Here is a 12,419-nt window from a genome sequence, read left to right on the forward strand (position 1 = left end):
TGACTTGCCCCAGCTCACACAGCAGCAGTCTGACAGCCTGCCAAAACACTAGGTGCCGTATGAAGATGAGAGCCTGCACTCTCCCCACAGGATCTGGCGCTGGGGTGAAGTGAAGCTCCAGCTCTCGATGCCCTCTGCCCCATATTGGGGCGGGAGGGGGGGCGAAAAAGGGGGGGAGAGAGAGAAGGGGGGGTCGGAGTGATGAGGTTCCCCAAATTCAGGGTAGAAATAGGCTAGGAAAACCTCGCCCACCCAACCCTATAGAGGGGATGAGCGAAGTCCGGGCTGGAGCAGGGCCCTAGTTCTAAGCTGCTGCACCTGCGCTCGCGCGGATTCTTTAAACGCCTAGATCTGGAACGCGGCTAGCTGGCGAGGGCGGGGTTGGGCCGAAGTGTGGTCACATGACCTGGCCTGAGGGGCTAGAGGCCCCCACTCCACCGGTGGGCGTCCCCCACAACGCGTGGTCGACCTTCATTGGCCAGTGGTGCGGCCAATAGAAATCGGCCATCTGGGAACCCAGCGTTCCGAGGCACAGCCTAACCTGCTGAGTCCGCAAGGGTCCAATGGAAAGGCAGAGCTGTGGCCAGAGCCCAATGATAAGGTGGGGGAGGAGGGACAAGAGGCCGGGCCAGGTTGGTTTGAGAGGCGGCGGTGTATAAAAGCGCACGGCCGGCGGCCTCGTCAGTCTCTACTGCAGAACAGCTGCTGGAGGAGCGACTTAAAGGGCCCGCGCGCCGCCGCCCCCTCGGCCCGCCATGCTGCTACCCGTGCCGCTACTGCTCGGCCTTCTTGGCCTGGCCGCCGCTGAACCCGCCGTTTACTTCAAGGAGCAGTTCCTGGACGGAGGTACGGCTAGTCCCGCCTCGAGGCCTTCTTAACGGCGCGGCTGGTCCCCCAGCCGATATCTGCGTGTCGCCTGTAATTGCTGCTCAGAGGGCCAACACGGTGGCCTTCAGGGACTAGAGCTGCAGGCGATCCTTCTTTCTGCGTCCCTGGGGAGCGTGGAGGGCGCAGCGGCCGTCCGCGGCGGGAGTTAGGGTTCGCCCGAGGATCTTTTAAGCCACCGGAGATGTCAGACTAGAGGTTGGGGTGGGGACAATCGAGGGGGAGGGGGAATCTCTTTGCCCCCGGCAGTTTGTGGCTTCTGGTAGATGTTTAGTAGGGGGTGATCAGTACCGCCTACCTGACCTGCCCGTTTGGTCCCCTAGACGGATGGACCGAGCGCTGGGTCGAATCCAAACACAAACCAGATTTTGGTAAATTCGTTCTCAGTTCCGGCAAGTTCTACGGTGACCAGGAGAAAGATAAAGGTAAGAGCCCAGGGGTGGGTGCTCAGATCCAGGAGGACTTCCTGGAGGAATCCCTAGTCTCCGCATAGCTTGGGTATCTCAAAGAGTAGGGCAGGTGGAGGAAGGGGGAGTTCTCTGTATTTCCCACCGTTAGGGTCTCCCGGGGGTTGCTGCCGAGCTGTGATCTCACTACCGTCCCTTGCTAGGGCTGCAGACAAGCCAGGATGCCCGGTTTTACGCCCTGTCGGCCAGATTCGAGCCCTTCAGCAACAAGGGTCAGACGCTGGTGGTGCAGTTCACCGTAAAACACGAGCAGAACATCGACTGTGGGGGTGGCTACGTGAAGCTGTTTCCAGATGGTTTGGACCAGACGGATATGCACGGCGATTCCGAATACAACATCATGTTTGGTGAGGGGGCCCCACCCTGGTGCTCACCTCTTGTTAGTTAGAGGGTGTCTGAAACCCCAAGAGCCTCTTATAGCCCATGAAAGGTGGTTTTGAGAGCACAGAAAACACTTAAATGGTTAGACATTCCTTTGCAGGGGAAACTGAGGGAATAGTTACAGTTAGTGGTAACTTACTGTGTTGTTATTATTGGTTTAAGACTGTTAATTCACACGATTTTATCATGTGGACATTTCACGATTCTGCAAATGAAGATACTGAGTTCTAGAGCACTGATTTTGGTTTTTATTTTTTAAGTTTCTATCCATAGTTCCTTAGAAATAAGGTCTGAATTCTTTTTAGTTTGATAGGCCTGAGTTTAAGAACCAAGTTTTTTTGTAAAGGGTTGGGGAGAGGCTCATGATGGTGGACAACCTCTGACCTGATCTGCTTTTCATCAAGGCCCGGACATCTGTGGCCCTGGCACCAAGAAGGTTCATGTCATCTTCAACTACAAGGGCAAGAACGTGCTGATCAACAAGGATATACGTTGCAAGGTGTGCCTTGGGGGTGGTGACATATGGCTGGCAGGGGAGGCTCAGAGGCCAGCCTGGTGGGCGGGGCCGCTCATCTCCCACTTTCCTCAGGATGATGAATTCACACACCTGTACACGCTGATTGTGCGTCCTGATAATACCTATGAGGTAAAGATTGACAACAGCCAGGTGGAGTCAGGCTCCTTGGAGGACGATTGGGACTTCTTGCCACCCAAGAAGATAAAGGATCCTGATGCTTCAAAGCCTGAAGACTGGGATGAGCGAGCCAAGATCGATGACCCTACAGACTCCAAGCCTGAGGTTGGTGTTTGGGCAGGGGCTCCCCCCCCCATGGAGGGTGTGGAGGACAACTGGGCCAACTCTGACCTCCTCACATACCTTCAGGACTGGGACAAGCCTGAGCACATTCCTGACCCTGATGCTAAGAAGCCCGAGGACTGGGATGAAGAGATGGACGGAGAGTGGGAACCACCAGTGATTCAGAACCCAGAGTACAAGGTGAGCCTGGGGCTCTGAGCGCGGCAGTTACACAGTGGGGAATGCACTGATCTTGCTCACCCACCAGTTCACTTCTTCTGCAGGGCGAGTGGAAGCCCCGGCAGATCGACAACCCAGATTACAAGGGCATTTGGATCCACCCAGAGATTGACAACCCTGAATATTCTCCTGATAGCAACATCTATGCCTATGAAAACTTCGCTGTACTAGGCCTGGATCTCTGGCAGGTGAGACACAGAAGGAAGAGGGGACCTCAAGAGCTCAGGGTCAACCCAGGAGGAAAGGGACAAAGGAGGTCTGACTCCAAAATGGTGCTTTTTTGTTTTAAAGGGAATTCCTGGTTTGTCTTTATGGAGTTTTTACAACACCCTCTTTGAAGTTGTACTTAACTATGTTTCTGGTACTTGTTCAAGTATCTGTGGGAATCAACTCGTTTAATTGCCCCCAACAACCCAGAAAGTGGTTAGATAACTCCATTAGAAAACTAGGTTGACAGGGCCTGAATTTTTGTCTGTTCCATTTACTGTTGTACCTTCTGCACCTAGCATGGTGCCTGGCACATAGTAGATACTAGAGAAATATTTAAAGAATGGAGTGAGACCCCATTACAGGTGAAGAAACTGAAGTGCAGAGAGGTGAAGTCAGTAGCCCAAGGTCATATAGGCAGGAAATGGCAGAGCTGGAGTTTGAACCTAGGCAGCTTCTTTTTTAACTAATGTTAGACCGTAGCATTGTGTAGTGGTTATGGGAATACGGGCAGGAGACCTTTTTGAGGTCAAGGCCAACAGGTATTCCCTCTGACCACCCTTTCAACCACCCCTCTACTCCCCGGCCCCATACAGGTCAAGTCTGGCACCATCTTTGACAACTTCCTCATTACCAACGATGAGGCATATGCTGAGGAGTTTGGCAACGAGACATGGGGTATTACGAAGGTAGGACCAGGGTCCAGTCTTGGGCTTGTGGGTGGACAGGGCTGGCAGGGGAGTCCAGGCCCTGAGGTGTGTGGTTTGCACGCAGGCAGCAGAAAAACAAATGAAGGACAAGCAAGATGAAGAGCAGAGACTAAAGGAGGAGGAGGAGGACAAGAAGCGCAAGGAAGAGGAGGAGGCAGACAAGGAAGATGAGGATGACAAGGATGAGGATGAAGAGGATGAGGATGAGAAAGAGGAGGAGGAGGAGGAAGATGCTGCCGCTGGCCAGGCCAAGGATGAGCTGTAGGGGCCACACCACCGCCTCCAGGGCTGGACTGAGGCCTGAGCGCTCCTGCCGCAGAGCCGGCCACGCCAAATAATGTCTCTATGAGACTGGAGAACTTTCATTTATTTCCAGGCGGGTTCTGATTTGGGGTGGATTTTGTTTTGTTTCCCCACTCCTTTTTTTTTTTTTTTTTTTTAAACTGGTGTTTTGTCTCTGATTCTCCTTTAGCCCTCACCCCTGCCCTTCATCTTTCTTGATTGGCATTTCTGCTTTCTTCTGTCACCTCCTCTCCCCAGATCCCTTAGCTCCCCTCCAGCTTGGGGACTTGGGGTGGGGTGTGGAGGATAAGCCCCAGGCCCGAGATTCCATCTGCTCTACTTCCTGGATCCCAGAGAGGGGTAGGAGAAGAGGGTGGCATCCCCAGCCCCCCAGCACTGAGGAAGAATGAGGCTCCTAAGGCCTGAGCTCTGACCTCCCCCTCCCTGTTCTCCCCTGCCCCCAGGACTGGGCCACTTCTGAGTAGGGCAGTGGGTTCTAGCTCGGCTCATACTGAGAATGTAAGAACTACAAACAAAATTTCTATTAAATTAAGTTTTGTGTCTTCCTCCTGTGTCTCCTTCTGGGGGAGGTAACTTTTAAGTGAGGCTTGTTTTTCAGTCACTAAAAGTGTTGGCCGAATGTCCCATAAGGTTACAGGGACCCTTGTTACCCCCAGAACCCCAAACGAGTGGGATAGAGTAACTTGTTAAGTGCTATTACAAATACTCCACTGATTATTAAACTTATTGAGTCCTTGCATCAAACTGGTGAGTTTTGGTTCTAGTACCGGTTGAGTTTGATTCGCAGACATCCAGAGTTTAGTAAGAGGTGGGGTTTGAATCCACACCTTAGCCGCCACCTCATACCAACTGTTCTACACTGAACCGTGTATGTACCTCTTATCTATTAAGGAGCCAGACAACACAGTTATTGGAGTTTTAAACACATTTTCTTAATACTAGCCAGTTTCAAAAGCTATTAATTCCCTTTATAGTCAATGAAATATGTTCAGAGATGGTATCTAGCTTGTCTAATGGTCTTCAGTGGCAACGTCAAGATCTGAACTTCTTGAAGGGAAAGGGCTGGCCCCAAGGGAGGATGCAGGAGTGGCAGAGCAGAGTGTGAGCCCCTAAGGCTGGCCTAGGTCCACCTTTGTTGGGGTCCACAAGGCTGCTGCTCATGTCCAGTGGGTGGTTGGAACTGATGTCCCTTGTTGCAGAAGAGAGGTAAGAATCCCTCAACGGAGTCTGGCCTACATTTGTGGAAGCGTCTTCGCTAAGGGGATGCAGTAAAGGGAGAAGCAGCAGGACTTGTTAACAGCTGGGTAATCAGTGAGGTGGCAGGTGTCTGCCTGGTGTACTTGGATGGGAATGGTGAGAAGTAGGTGAGGACACAGGTAATGGTCAGTTCAGGATTGGTGGGGGCGGGGGGAAGAATCCACCCAGCTGGAAGATAAGCTCATCACCTCCAGCCTGTCTGCCAAAGTACCCACTTCAGCTTTGGCCAACCAACCCTTTGATTCCTTGTTCCTTGGATAGGCTTCCTTTGTGCTTCCTGTGTCCTGTGGCCCAGCCCCACCCTTCTGGGAAGTCTCCAGGATTGGCATATCCAGGGAAAGTTCAGGGGGGAGAACTTTGTATTCAGTGTAAGGAAGCCTTGGAAGTTACATCTTTCTTAAATATTTCCCTGTCAGGCGGGATGGCTGGGTGAACCAAGTGATCACGAAAGGAGCAGCAGAGAGTGGGGGAGACCCAAGAGCCAGAACTGTTAATTCATTCCAAAATCCAGCTCTTCCCTCAAGTATGAATGAGGCCACAAAATGGCTTTGTGTCCCCATTTCCTTCGGCCAAACGTGTTTAGAGTTTTCATTAATTGTTGGTGACCTTTCAAGTACACTTTCTAGTTCTTTCAGGGCTTGACAGGCTTCCTGTCAGGGTGGCCAGACCATATTAAAATTAATTTGGCACAAGCAAAAAAACATGAACGAAGATTTTACGGAAGAAATAAAAATATAACAAGTACATTAAGAGTGTTCAACGTCAACAAACGAAACTCACAGGCATGAAACTGGGGGCGTCGGAGCCATTTTGTGGCCGCATGACGTCACCGCTAGCGGGCATGGCGTCACTCGAAGGAAGACACGTGACGGTTGAACGAAAAGCCCTCCTCATCCACCCCAGCGCAGAGTTTAGTCTGCGCATGCCTGGCTCGAGGCCGCTCTCGAGCGCATGCTCATGAGGGCCAAGGGGCGCGCTCAGGTCACGTGCTGCGGTGGTCGGCGCACGCACCGCTTGCCCCGGAAGCGGTCGGCGTGCGGCGCGACTGGGCGCTAAGATGGCGGCGGCGTGAGTTGCATGTCGTGTGAAGATCCCGGGGCCGCCGCGTCGTTCGGGCCCCACCATGGCTGTTACGATCACGCTGAAAACGCTGCAGCAGCAGACTTTCAAGATTCGCATGGAGCCTGATGAGACGGTGCGAGCCAGGCCGGAGCTCGGGAGCAGGAGCGACGGGTGCCGGGGGTGGAGTGGGGGCGGGGAGGCCGGGATCCCGACGAGAGAGGCGGGGAAGAAGGTGCGGGGCCGGGCCCGGCCGATTCTCCCAGCGGGTCTGACTTTCCCAGGTATTATGATGGTCCCCGGCTTTGCCCCTGGTGGCTTGGGCGGCGCTCTTGGGTCGATCTCCAGGCGAGGCCCCACCCCCGGGGCTCCCGCCAAGCCCCGGCTCCAATGTCAGCGCCCTCGTGGGGCGCGGGAGCCGCAGGCTCAGATTCCTGGCCGGGCTACTCTGGGATGGGTCTTCCGAGTTCCCAGCTTTGTGAGCTTCTCGGGACGTTGGTGGCCGAATTTGGGAGTAGTGACTAGGAGATGCCGGGTGATGACAGCAACGACGACGATGATAATAAACGGTCTGAATTTCAGTGGTCCGTGTTTGTTCTTTACTAGTCACTCAGTGTTTTCGTGTTATCTTACTAACTCTGCAAAATAGGCTTGTCATTTGGGGGCTGTGAGTCTCCCCACCTTTACAGATGTGGAAACTTAGAGATCAAAGAAGTTTGGTACAGCCGCATATGCACACAGCAAGTCATGGCAGAGCTGGTTTCAATTCGGATTTGCCTGAAGTGAGCGCGCACAGTCTAAACATAATGCTGTCGTTTTAGCTGAAAAGAAGCTTAGAACCTAACGAACATATGTACTTGATACTTTTTACACAATGTCCCCCATGAGGGAGACATTGAAGTTCGCTTTTTGTAGAAAAGGAAACAGGCTCAGATTTTTTGACCAGCCCAACTGGTCAAAACTAACTTGCCCGGCTTGATTTTGGGCAAGTGAATTAACTTCTTTGTGCTTCTCCTTTTCTTAAATATAAAATGAGGCTAATGATAACTTTTTCACTCAGTAATTATGAGGCTTTAAACTTGTGACGTGTATATTCACAGTAGCACTATCAACTTGGGATATTCTGAGTAAAGAGCACAGTCAGCAGCATGGAGTGAGGAACCCGTCCTACTTCCCGTTTATTTTGATTTCCATTTCATCTCATCTGAAACATATTTTTGTCTTTTTGTCTTCCAAGTAAATGTCATCACTGTGAGAACAGGAACTTGTGTTGAGTTTTGTTCTCTGCTGTGTTGTCAGTGCCTAAAACTGCGCCTGGCACATATTAAATGTTGAGTAAACAGTCCGTTGAATGGGGGAATGGTATAGTATCCTTGATTATGAAGCTTAGTTTCTCAGCCATCAGGACTTGCAGCCTCCCCACTGCCCCCAAACTGGAAGGGAAGAGAGAATCTCGGGATTTGCAATGACTGTCTACCCTTTCCTCCAGGTGAAGGTGCTAAAGGAGAAGATAGAAGCTGAGAAGGGTCGTGATGCTTTCCCTGTGGCTGGACAGAAGCTTATCTATGCTGGCAAGATCCTGAGTGATGATGTCCCCATCAGGGACTATCGCATAGATGAAAAGAACTTTGTGGTCGTCATGGTGACCAAGGTGGGTGCCATGTGCTGGTTGGGAGGGTGGGTGGCTTAGCTGGGGAGCTGGCAAAGAGCCTGTGTGTCCAAGAGAGATTAGCCATGAACAGGGCAGGGCCGAGATGTGGAAGGATGTTGGGGCTAGATAGGGGTGTTGACGCCTGCTCCCTTTTTCTGGGTCTCACAGGCTAAAACGAGCCCAGGCACCTCAGTACCTCCAGAGGCCTCACCCACTGCTGCCCTGGAGTCTTCCACATCCTTCTCGTCGGCTCCTGCCTCAGGCATGTCCAATCCCCCACCTGTCGCCAGAGAGGACAAGAGCCCATCAGAAGAATCAGCCCCCACGACGTCCCCGGAGTCTGTGTCAGGGTAAGGCAGGAAGCAGCAGCCCCAGCTTGGGCCCTGTCTTCCCGGCACATTTCCGTGCCCACGTTCGTGGTTCCACACACCTGGGGGGAGGGCAAGCCACCAGAAGCCAGGGTCCGATTTCTCTCTCTTGAATTTGCAGCTCTGTTCCCTCTTCAGGTAGCAGCGGGCGAGAGGAAGACGCGGCCTCCACGCTAGGTGGGTGGGTGGTCCCCAGAGCAAAGATGACTGGGTGCCCCAGCCATCAGCTGGGCCTTGTGTGGGTGTGGGAAGGCCTGGGAGCTGCACTTTCTTCTCCTTGGTGACCCAGCCCCTGCTGCTCCCTCCACAGTGACGGGCTCTGAGTATGAGACGATGCTGACGGAGATCATGTCCATGGGCTACGAGCGGGAGCGGGTCGTGGCCGCCCTACGAGCCAGCTACAACAACCCCCACAGAGCCGTGGAGTATCTGCTCACGGTGAGGTGGGGCTGCTGCCTCCTGGGGAGTCCTCAGGGGAGCATGTGGGCTTTGGTGCCCTGATGGGTGGTCAGAATCTGCCCCCCCAAAACCTTTGGGTTATGGTTCTAGCCAGGAAAGACCTACAGGAGCCTGGTCATGCGTGGTGGGGGTGGGCCTGTGGAGGGCAGAGAGGAGGCCTCATGTATCTCCCGCCAGGGCTGAGTATGCAGGAGGGAGGCAGTGGGCAGTCTCTGCTTTGAACTAAATAGGACCCCTGACAGGGAATTCCTGGGAGCCCCGAGCCAGAACACGGTTCTGTCCAGGAGAGCCAAGTATCCGAGCAGCCGGCCACAGAAGCAGGTGAGTGGATTGGGAGGTGTGCATGTGGGGTGTCTGCTGTCAAGGCACCTGACTCATCCCACTCCCCATACTTCAGGGAGCCCAGGGTGGTGTCTGACCACACCCCTTCCTCCTGCCAGCAGGAGAGAACCCCTTGGAATTCCTGCGGGACCAGCCCCAGTTCCAGAACATGCGGCAGGTGATTCAGCAGAACCCAGCGCTGCTGCCAGCCCTGCTCCAGCAGCTGGGCCAGGAGAACCCCCAGCTTTTACAGGTACAGGCCTGGGGGCAGAGGGAGTCAGTGCAGGTACCATCTCTCTTCCCCCATGGATACCACAGCCCCAAAGAGTGAGCCTGGCTCAGTGTGGTATGTAGGTGTCTCTGCGCTTGGAAGTCAGGACTAATGACAGTCTCCTGCTGTTCTATGCTACCTGGTGACCTACATGGTTTCATGTAATGCTCTCAACCACCCTGTGAGGTGTGGGTGCTATTGTCACCTCCGCCCCATGGAGGAAGATGCCAGAGGCTTGGAGCAGCCCGGCAACCGGTGGAGTGTGTGTCTGCCTCCAGCCTCTGGGTCCTGTGCTCTGGCTTGGCTCCTCATTTAGCTGTTGCTTCATAAATGTCTGTAGGTTTGCATGGCAGCGCCCAGGACTGCTGTGTCCTAGTTGGTTCTGGGACCACTGTGCCCAGCAAGGCTCCATTTTGTTCTTTAAGTTTCCTAGGCAGAGAGGCAGTAGCCCTTGGGTGTGACAGGGTCCTCTGGGTCCTCTGTGAAAGCCTGCCTCTCTTGGTTCCAGCATCTGCCGCTTCTACCCCGAAGTTTTCAGTCTCCTGTACTGGCTCCTTCTCACCTCCAGATGTTGGAGGGCCTGGCTTGTGCATCTCCATTTATCTGCGGTTGATCCTGGGGCCTTCCAGTCTGTGGCAACCCTTAGATCTGTGTGACCAGTGTGGACCCTCTGGGTGCCATGCTCTCCCACGACTGACTTGCTCCTTCCCTGAAAATGCTTCCTAGATATCCAAGACCAGAACAGATGCTCCCAGTCCTCCCTAACCCTGCAAGGACCAATCTGGGGTTGTAGCCCCAGGCTCTGGGGGCCTGCTGGGGTCGTCCCTTACCTGTCCTGTTTGCTCTACTTCCAGAACATCTCACTCAGCCCAGCGCTGCACTTCATCTCTGTGGCTGCCACCTCATCTTCTACCAGGTTTCCTGGCAGTCATCACCCAGGCCTGTGCTTCTGCACAGCCCTCATGGTCCATTCTCTGCCAGGAGCCAGATTCCTGAAAAAGCACTTTTTCCTTTGATGTGAAAATTGTCAGATGGACATAAAAATAGAGGCATATCAGAACCCCCAGATATGCAACACCCAGATAGATGAGTTAATCTTTTTAAGAAGTACACAGGTGTCTTTCCCTACTTAATTCTCACCACTTGTGGTGTCCCATCACAGTAGAAGGCACTAGAATAAAGTGGGTCTGGTCCCTGCTTCCCTCTCTGATCTCATCTGCTTCCTCCTTCTTCCCTTCCTTGTTTACAGTTTTGCCACGTGGATCTTTTGTTTCCTGAATTTTCCAAACATACCCCCATCCCTGGGCCTTTGCACTTGACGTTTGTTCTACATGGAGGCAAACTTCCTTCCTCATCCCGTGAATCACAGGCCCCTCCCTCCTGGTGTAAAGTGTCTTTCCCAGCCCAAGATCTACCCTAATGTGTGTCCTACCTAGCATTTACATTGTATGTAACTGTCAACTGATTTGATTGTTTATGGCCTGTCTCTCCACCTGGAACATCAGCTCCTCTAGGACAGGGCCTGTGTCCACCACTGTGGGGCTGTTTGGCCGGAATAGACACTCTCTCCAAATTTGCTGAGCGAATGAAAGAAAAAGCAAGGGCCGTGATAGGGACCTGGGTGAGGGGGGACAAGGGCTGTGGGTCACCATCCCTTCCTTTGTCTCCCACAGCAAATCAGCCGGCACCAGGAGCAGTTCATCCAGATGTTGAACGAGCCCCCTGGGGAGCTGGCGGATATCTCAGACGTGGAGGGTGAGGTGGGCGCAATAGGTGAGGAGGCCCCGCAGATGAACTACATCCAGGTGACGCCGCAGGAAAAAGAAGCTATAGAGAGGGTAAGAGGCCTGGCTGAGAGGGGTGACCTCATGGGTGGGCAGGGCCCCCACCTCTTGCTCATACCTGCCCATCTTCCCGCAGTTGAAGGCCCTGGGCTTCCCAGAGAGCCTGGTGATCCAGGCCTACTTCGCTTGTGAAAAAAACGAGAACTTGGCTGCCAACTTCCTCCTGAGTCAGAACTTTGATGACGAGTGATGCGGGGAGGCCAGGCCGCCCACCATCCCCTCCTCCCTGCCCCCAACTCCACAAAAGTTTTATAAAAGAAAAATATATATATATATTCATGTTTATTTAAGAAGTGCAAAAAAAATCAAAAATTAAAAAAAAAAAACTCCACCCTAACTTTCTACCCTCCGAAAGTGGCCCCCGTTCCCATCTTGGCCTGAGAAGACCTGGGCCAGACAGCTGTCCCCCTATCCCCCGCCCCAGCCCAGCCTGCTCCAAGGAGCTGGCAGGACTGGAGGTGACAGATGGGCCCCTCTTGGCCTCTGTCCCAGCTCCCTGCAGCCAGATGGAGAGGCGGCTGCTTGCTTCCCCATCCCCCAAAGAGCCCCTGAGACCTCCCCCGCCCTTTTTCAGGGTGAGGGGAAGCTGGAGCTCCAAACTTTGATCCTCCATTGGAGTGGCCCAAATCTTTCCACCTGGGCTGAATACTCAGAGGCCCAAGACCTCTCCATGGTCTGGCCTTGGCCTCTGTCCTGCATCCTTTTGCTGGGGAGGAGGAGGTCTGGTTTGTCCTGCCTGGGGAAGGGGAAACATTAGAGTCGCTCTGGAGGTCAAGGCCACCTCCCACCTCAGAATAGAACCGTGTCTCTGATAAAGGTTTTGAAGTGAATAAAGTTTTAAAAGCCATTCCTGTGGTTTGTGCCTGCTGGGGTTTCCCACTCCAGCTTGTCTGCGTCTGCGGACTAGTTGGGTACAGGAGATGCGGGAGTGCCATGAAGGGGCAGAGGGGTCTGTCAGCCTCTGCAGATTGTGGCTCCCCGTGTCTCCACTCCCCCTCCCCAAAGCTGTCTCATTCCCAGGCAGTGGGCCCCAGCCCTGGCTCAGCCATGGAAGGGCTGCTTCTCCCTGCCCCCCACCATCATCACCACAGTCTGTTTTGGCTGCACTTCCCCCCTGGTAATTGGCTAATTACTGGAGATTAATGTTGGTAAACAGAAGCCTTCTTCTCCTCTGCCATCTGCTTCTCCATTATTTCCCCA

At 53.5% G+C, this 12,419-nt stretch overlaps 2 protein-coding genes across 4 annotated transcripts; both read left to right on the plus strand.

The window, feature by feature from the left end:
- Positions 1-678: 678 nt before the first annotated feature.
- CALR (calreticulin) lies at positions 679-4,534 on the plus strand. The gene is made up of 9 exons (XM_057709992.1): positions 679-846; positions 1,209-1,310; positions 1,496-1,699; positions 2,138-2,232; positions 2,323-2,532; positions 2,617-2,730; positions 2,814-2,957; positions 3,573-3,665; positions 3,751-4,534. Exons 1-9 carry the CDS (start codon positions 756-758, stop codon positions 3,949-3,951), a joined length of 1,254 nt encoding a protein of 417 aa, XP_057565975.1. The 5' UTR covers positions 679-755; the 3' UTR covers positions 3,952-4,534.
- Positions 4,535-6,157: 1,623 nt separating this feature from the next.
- Positions 6,158-12,066, plus strand: RAD23A (RAD23 homolog A, nucleotide excision repair protein). 3 transcript variants are annotated; one of them, XM_057709828.1, is made up of 9 exons: positions 6,158-6,441; positions 7,795-7,956; positions 8,125-8,306; positions 8,446-8,501; positions 8,635-8,762; positions 9,026-9,104; positions 9,227-9,357; positions 11,049-11,213; positions 11,296-12,066. In XM_057709828.1, exons 1-9 carry the CDS (start codon positions 6,370-6,372, stop codon positions 11,407-11,409), a joined length of 1,089 nt encoding a protein of 362 aa, XP_057565811.1. In that variant the 5' UTR covers positions 6,158-6,369; the 3' UTR covers positions 11,410-12,066. The 3 variants fall into 3 exon arrangements, with proteins under 3 accessions (XP_057565811.1, XP_057565809.1, XP_057565812.1); XM_057709826.1 differs by having other exon boundaries at positions 6,268-6,441; positions 9,224-9,357; XM_057709829.1 differs by lacking the exon at positions 6,158-6,441 and adding an exon at positions 6,462-6,589 and having other exon boundaries at positions 9,224-9,357.
- Positions 12,067-12,419: the final 353 nt, after the last annotated feature.

Source organism: Hippopotamus amphibius, chromosome 15 (genome assembly GCF_030028045.1).
Source record: "Hippopotamus amphibius kiboko isolate mHipAmp2 chromosome 15, mHipAmp2.hap2, whole genome shotgun sequence".
NCBI lineage: Eukaryota > Metazoa > Chordata > Mammalia > Artiodactyla > Hippopotamidae > Hippopotamus > Hippopotamus amphibius.

What these genes read in the sequence shown, in the direction of transcription:
- CALR (XM_057709992.1), top strand. Translation starts at nt 756, where the DNA reads ATGCTGCTACCCGTGCCGCTACTGCTCGGCCTTCTTGGCCTGGCCGCC. An exon ending in GGAGCAGTTCCTGGACGGAG is followed by an intron (nt 847 to 1,208) that starts GTACGGCTAGTC and finishes TTGGTCCCCTAG; the next exon opens with ACGGATGGACCGAGCGCTGG. An exon ending in TAGGCCTGGATCTCTGGCAG is followed by an intron (nt 2,958 to 3,572) that starts GTGAGACACAGA and finishes GGCCCCATACAG; the next exon opens with GTCAAGTCTGGCACCATCTT.
- RAD23A (XM_057709826.1), top strand. Translation starts at nt 6,370, where the DNA reads ATGGCTGTTACGATCACGCTGAAAACGCTGCAGCAGCAGACTTTCAAG. An exon ending in TGGTCGTCATGGTGACCAAG is followed by an intron (nt 7,957 to 8,124) that starts GTGGGTGCCATG and finishes TGGGTCTCACAG; the next exon opens with GCTAAAACGAGCCCAGGCAC. An exon ending in GCAGCCGGCCACAGAAGCAG is followed by an intron (nt 9,105 to 9,223) that starts GTGAGTGGATTG and finishes TCCTCCTGCCAG; the next exon opens with CAGGAGAGAACCCCTTGGAA.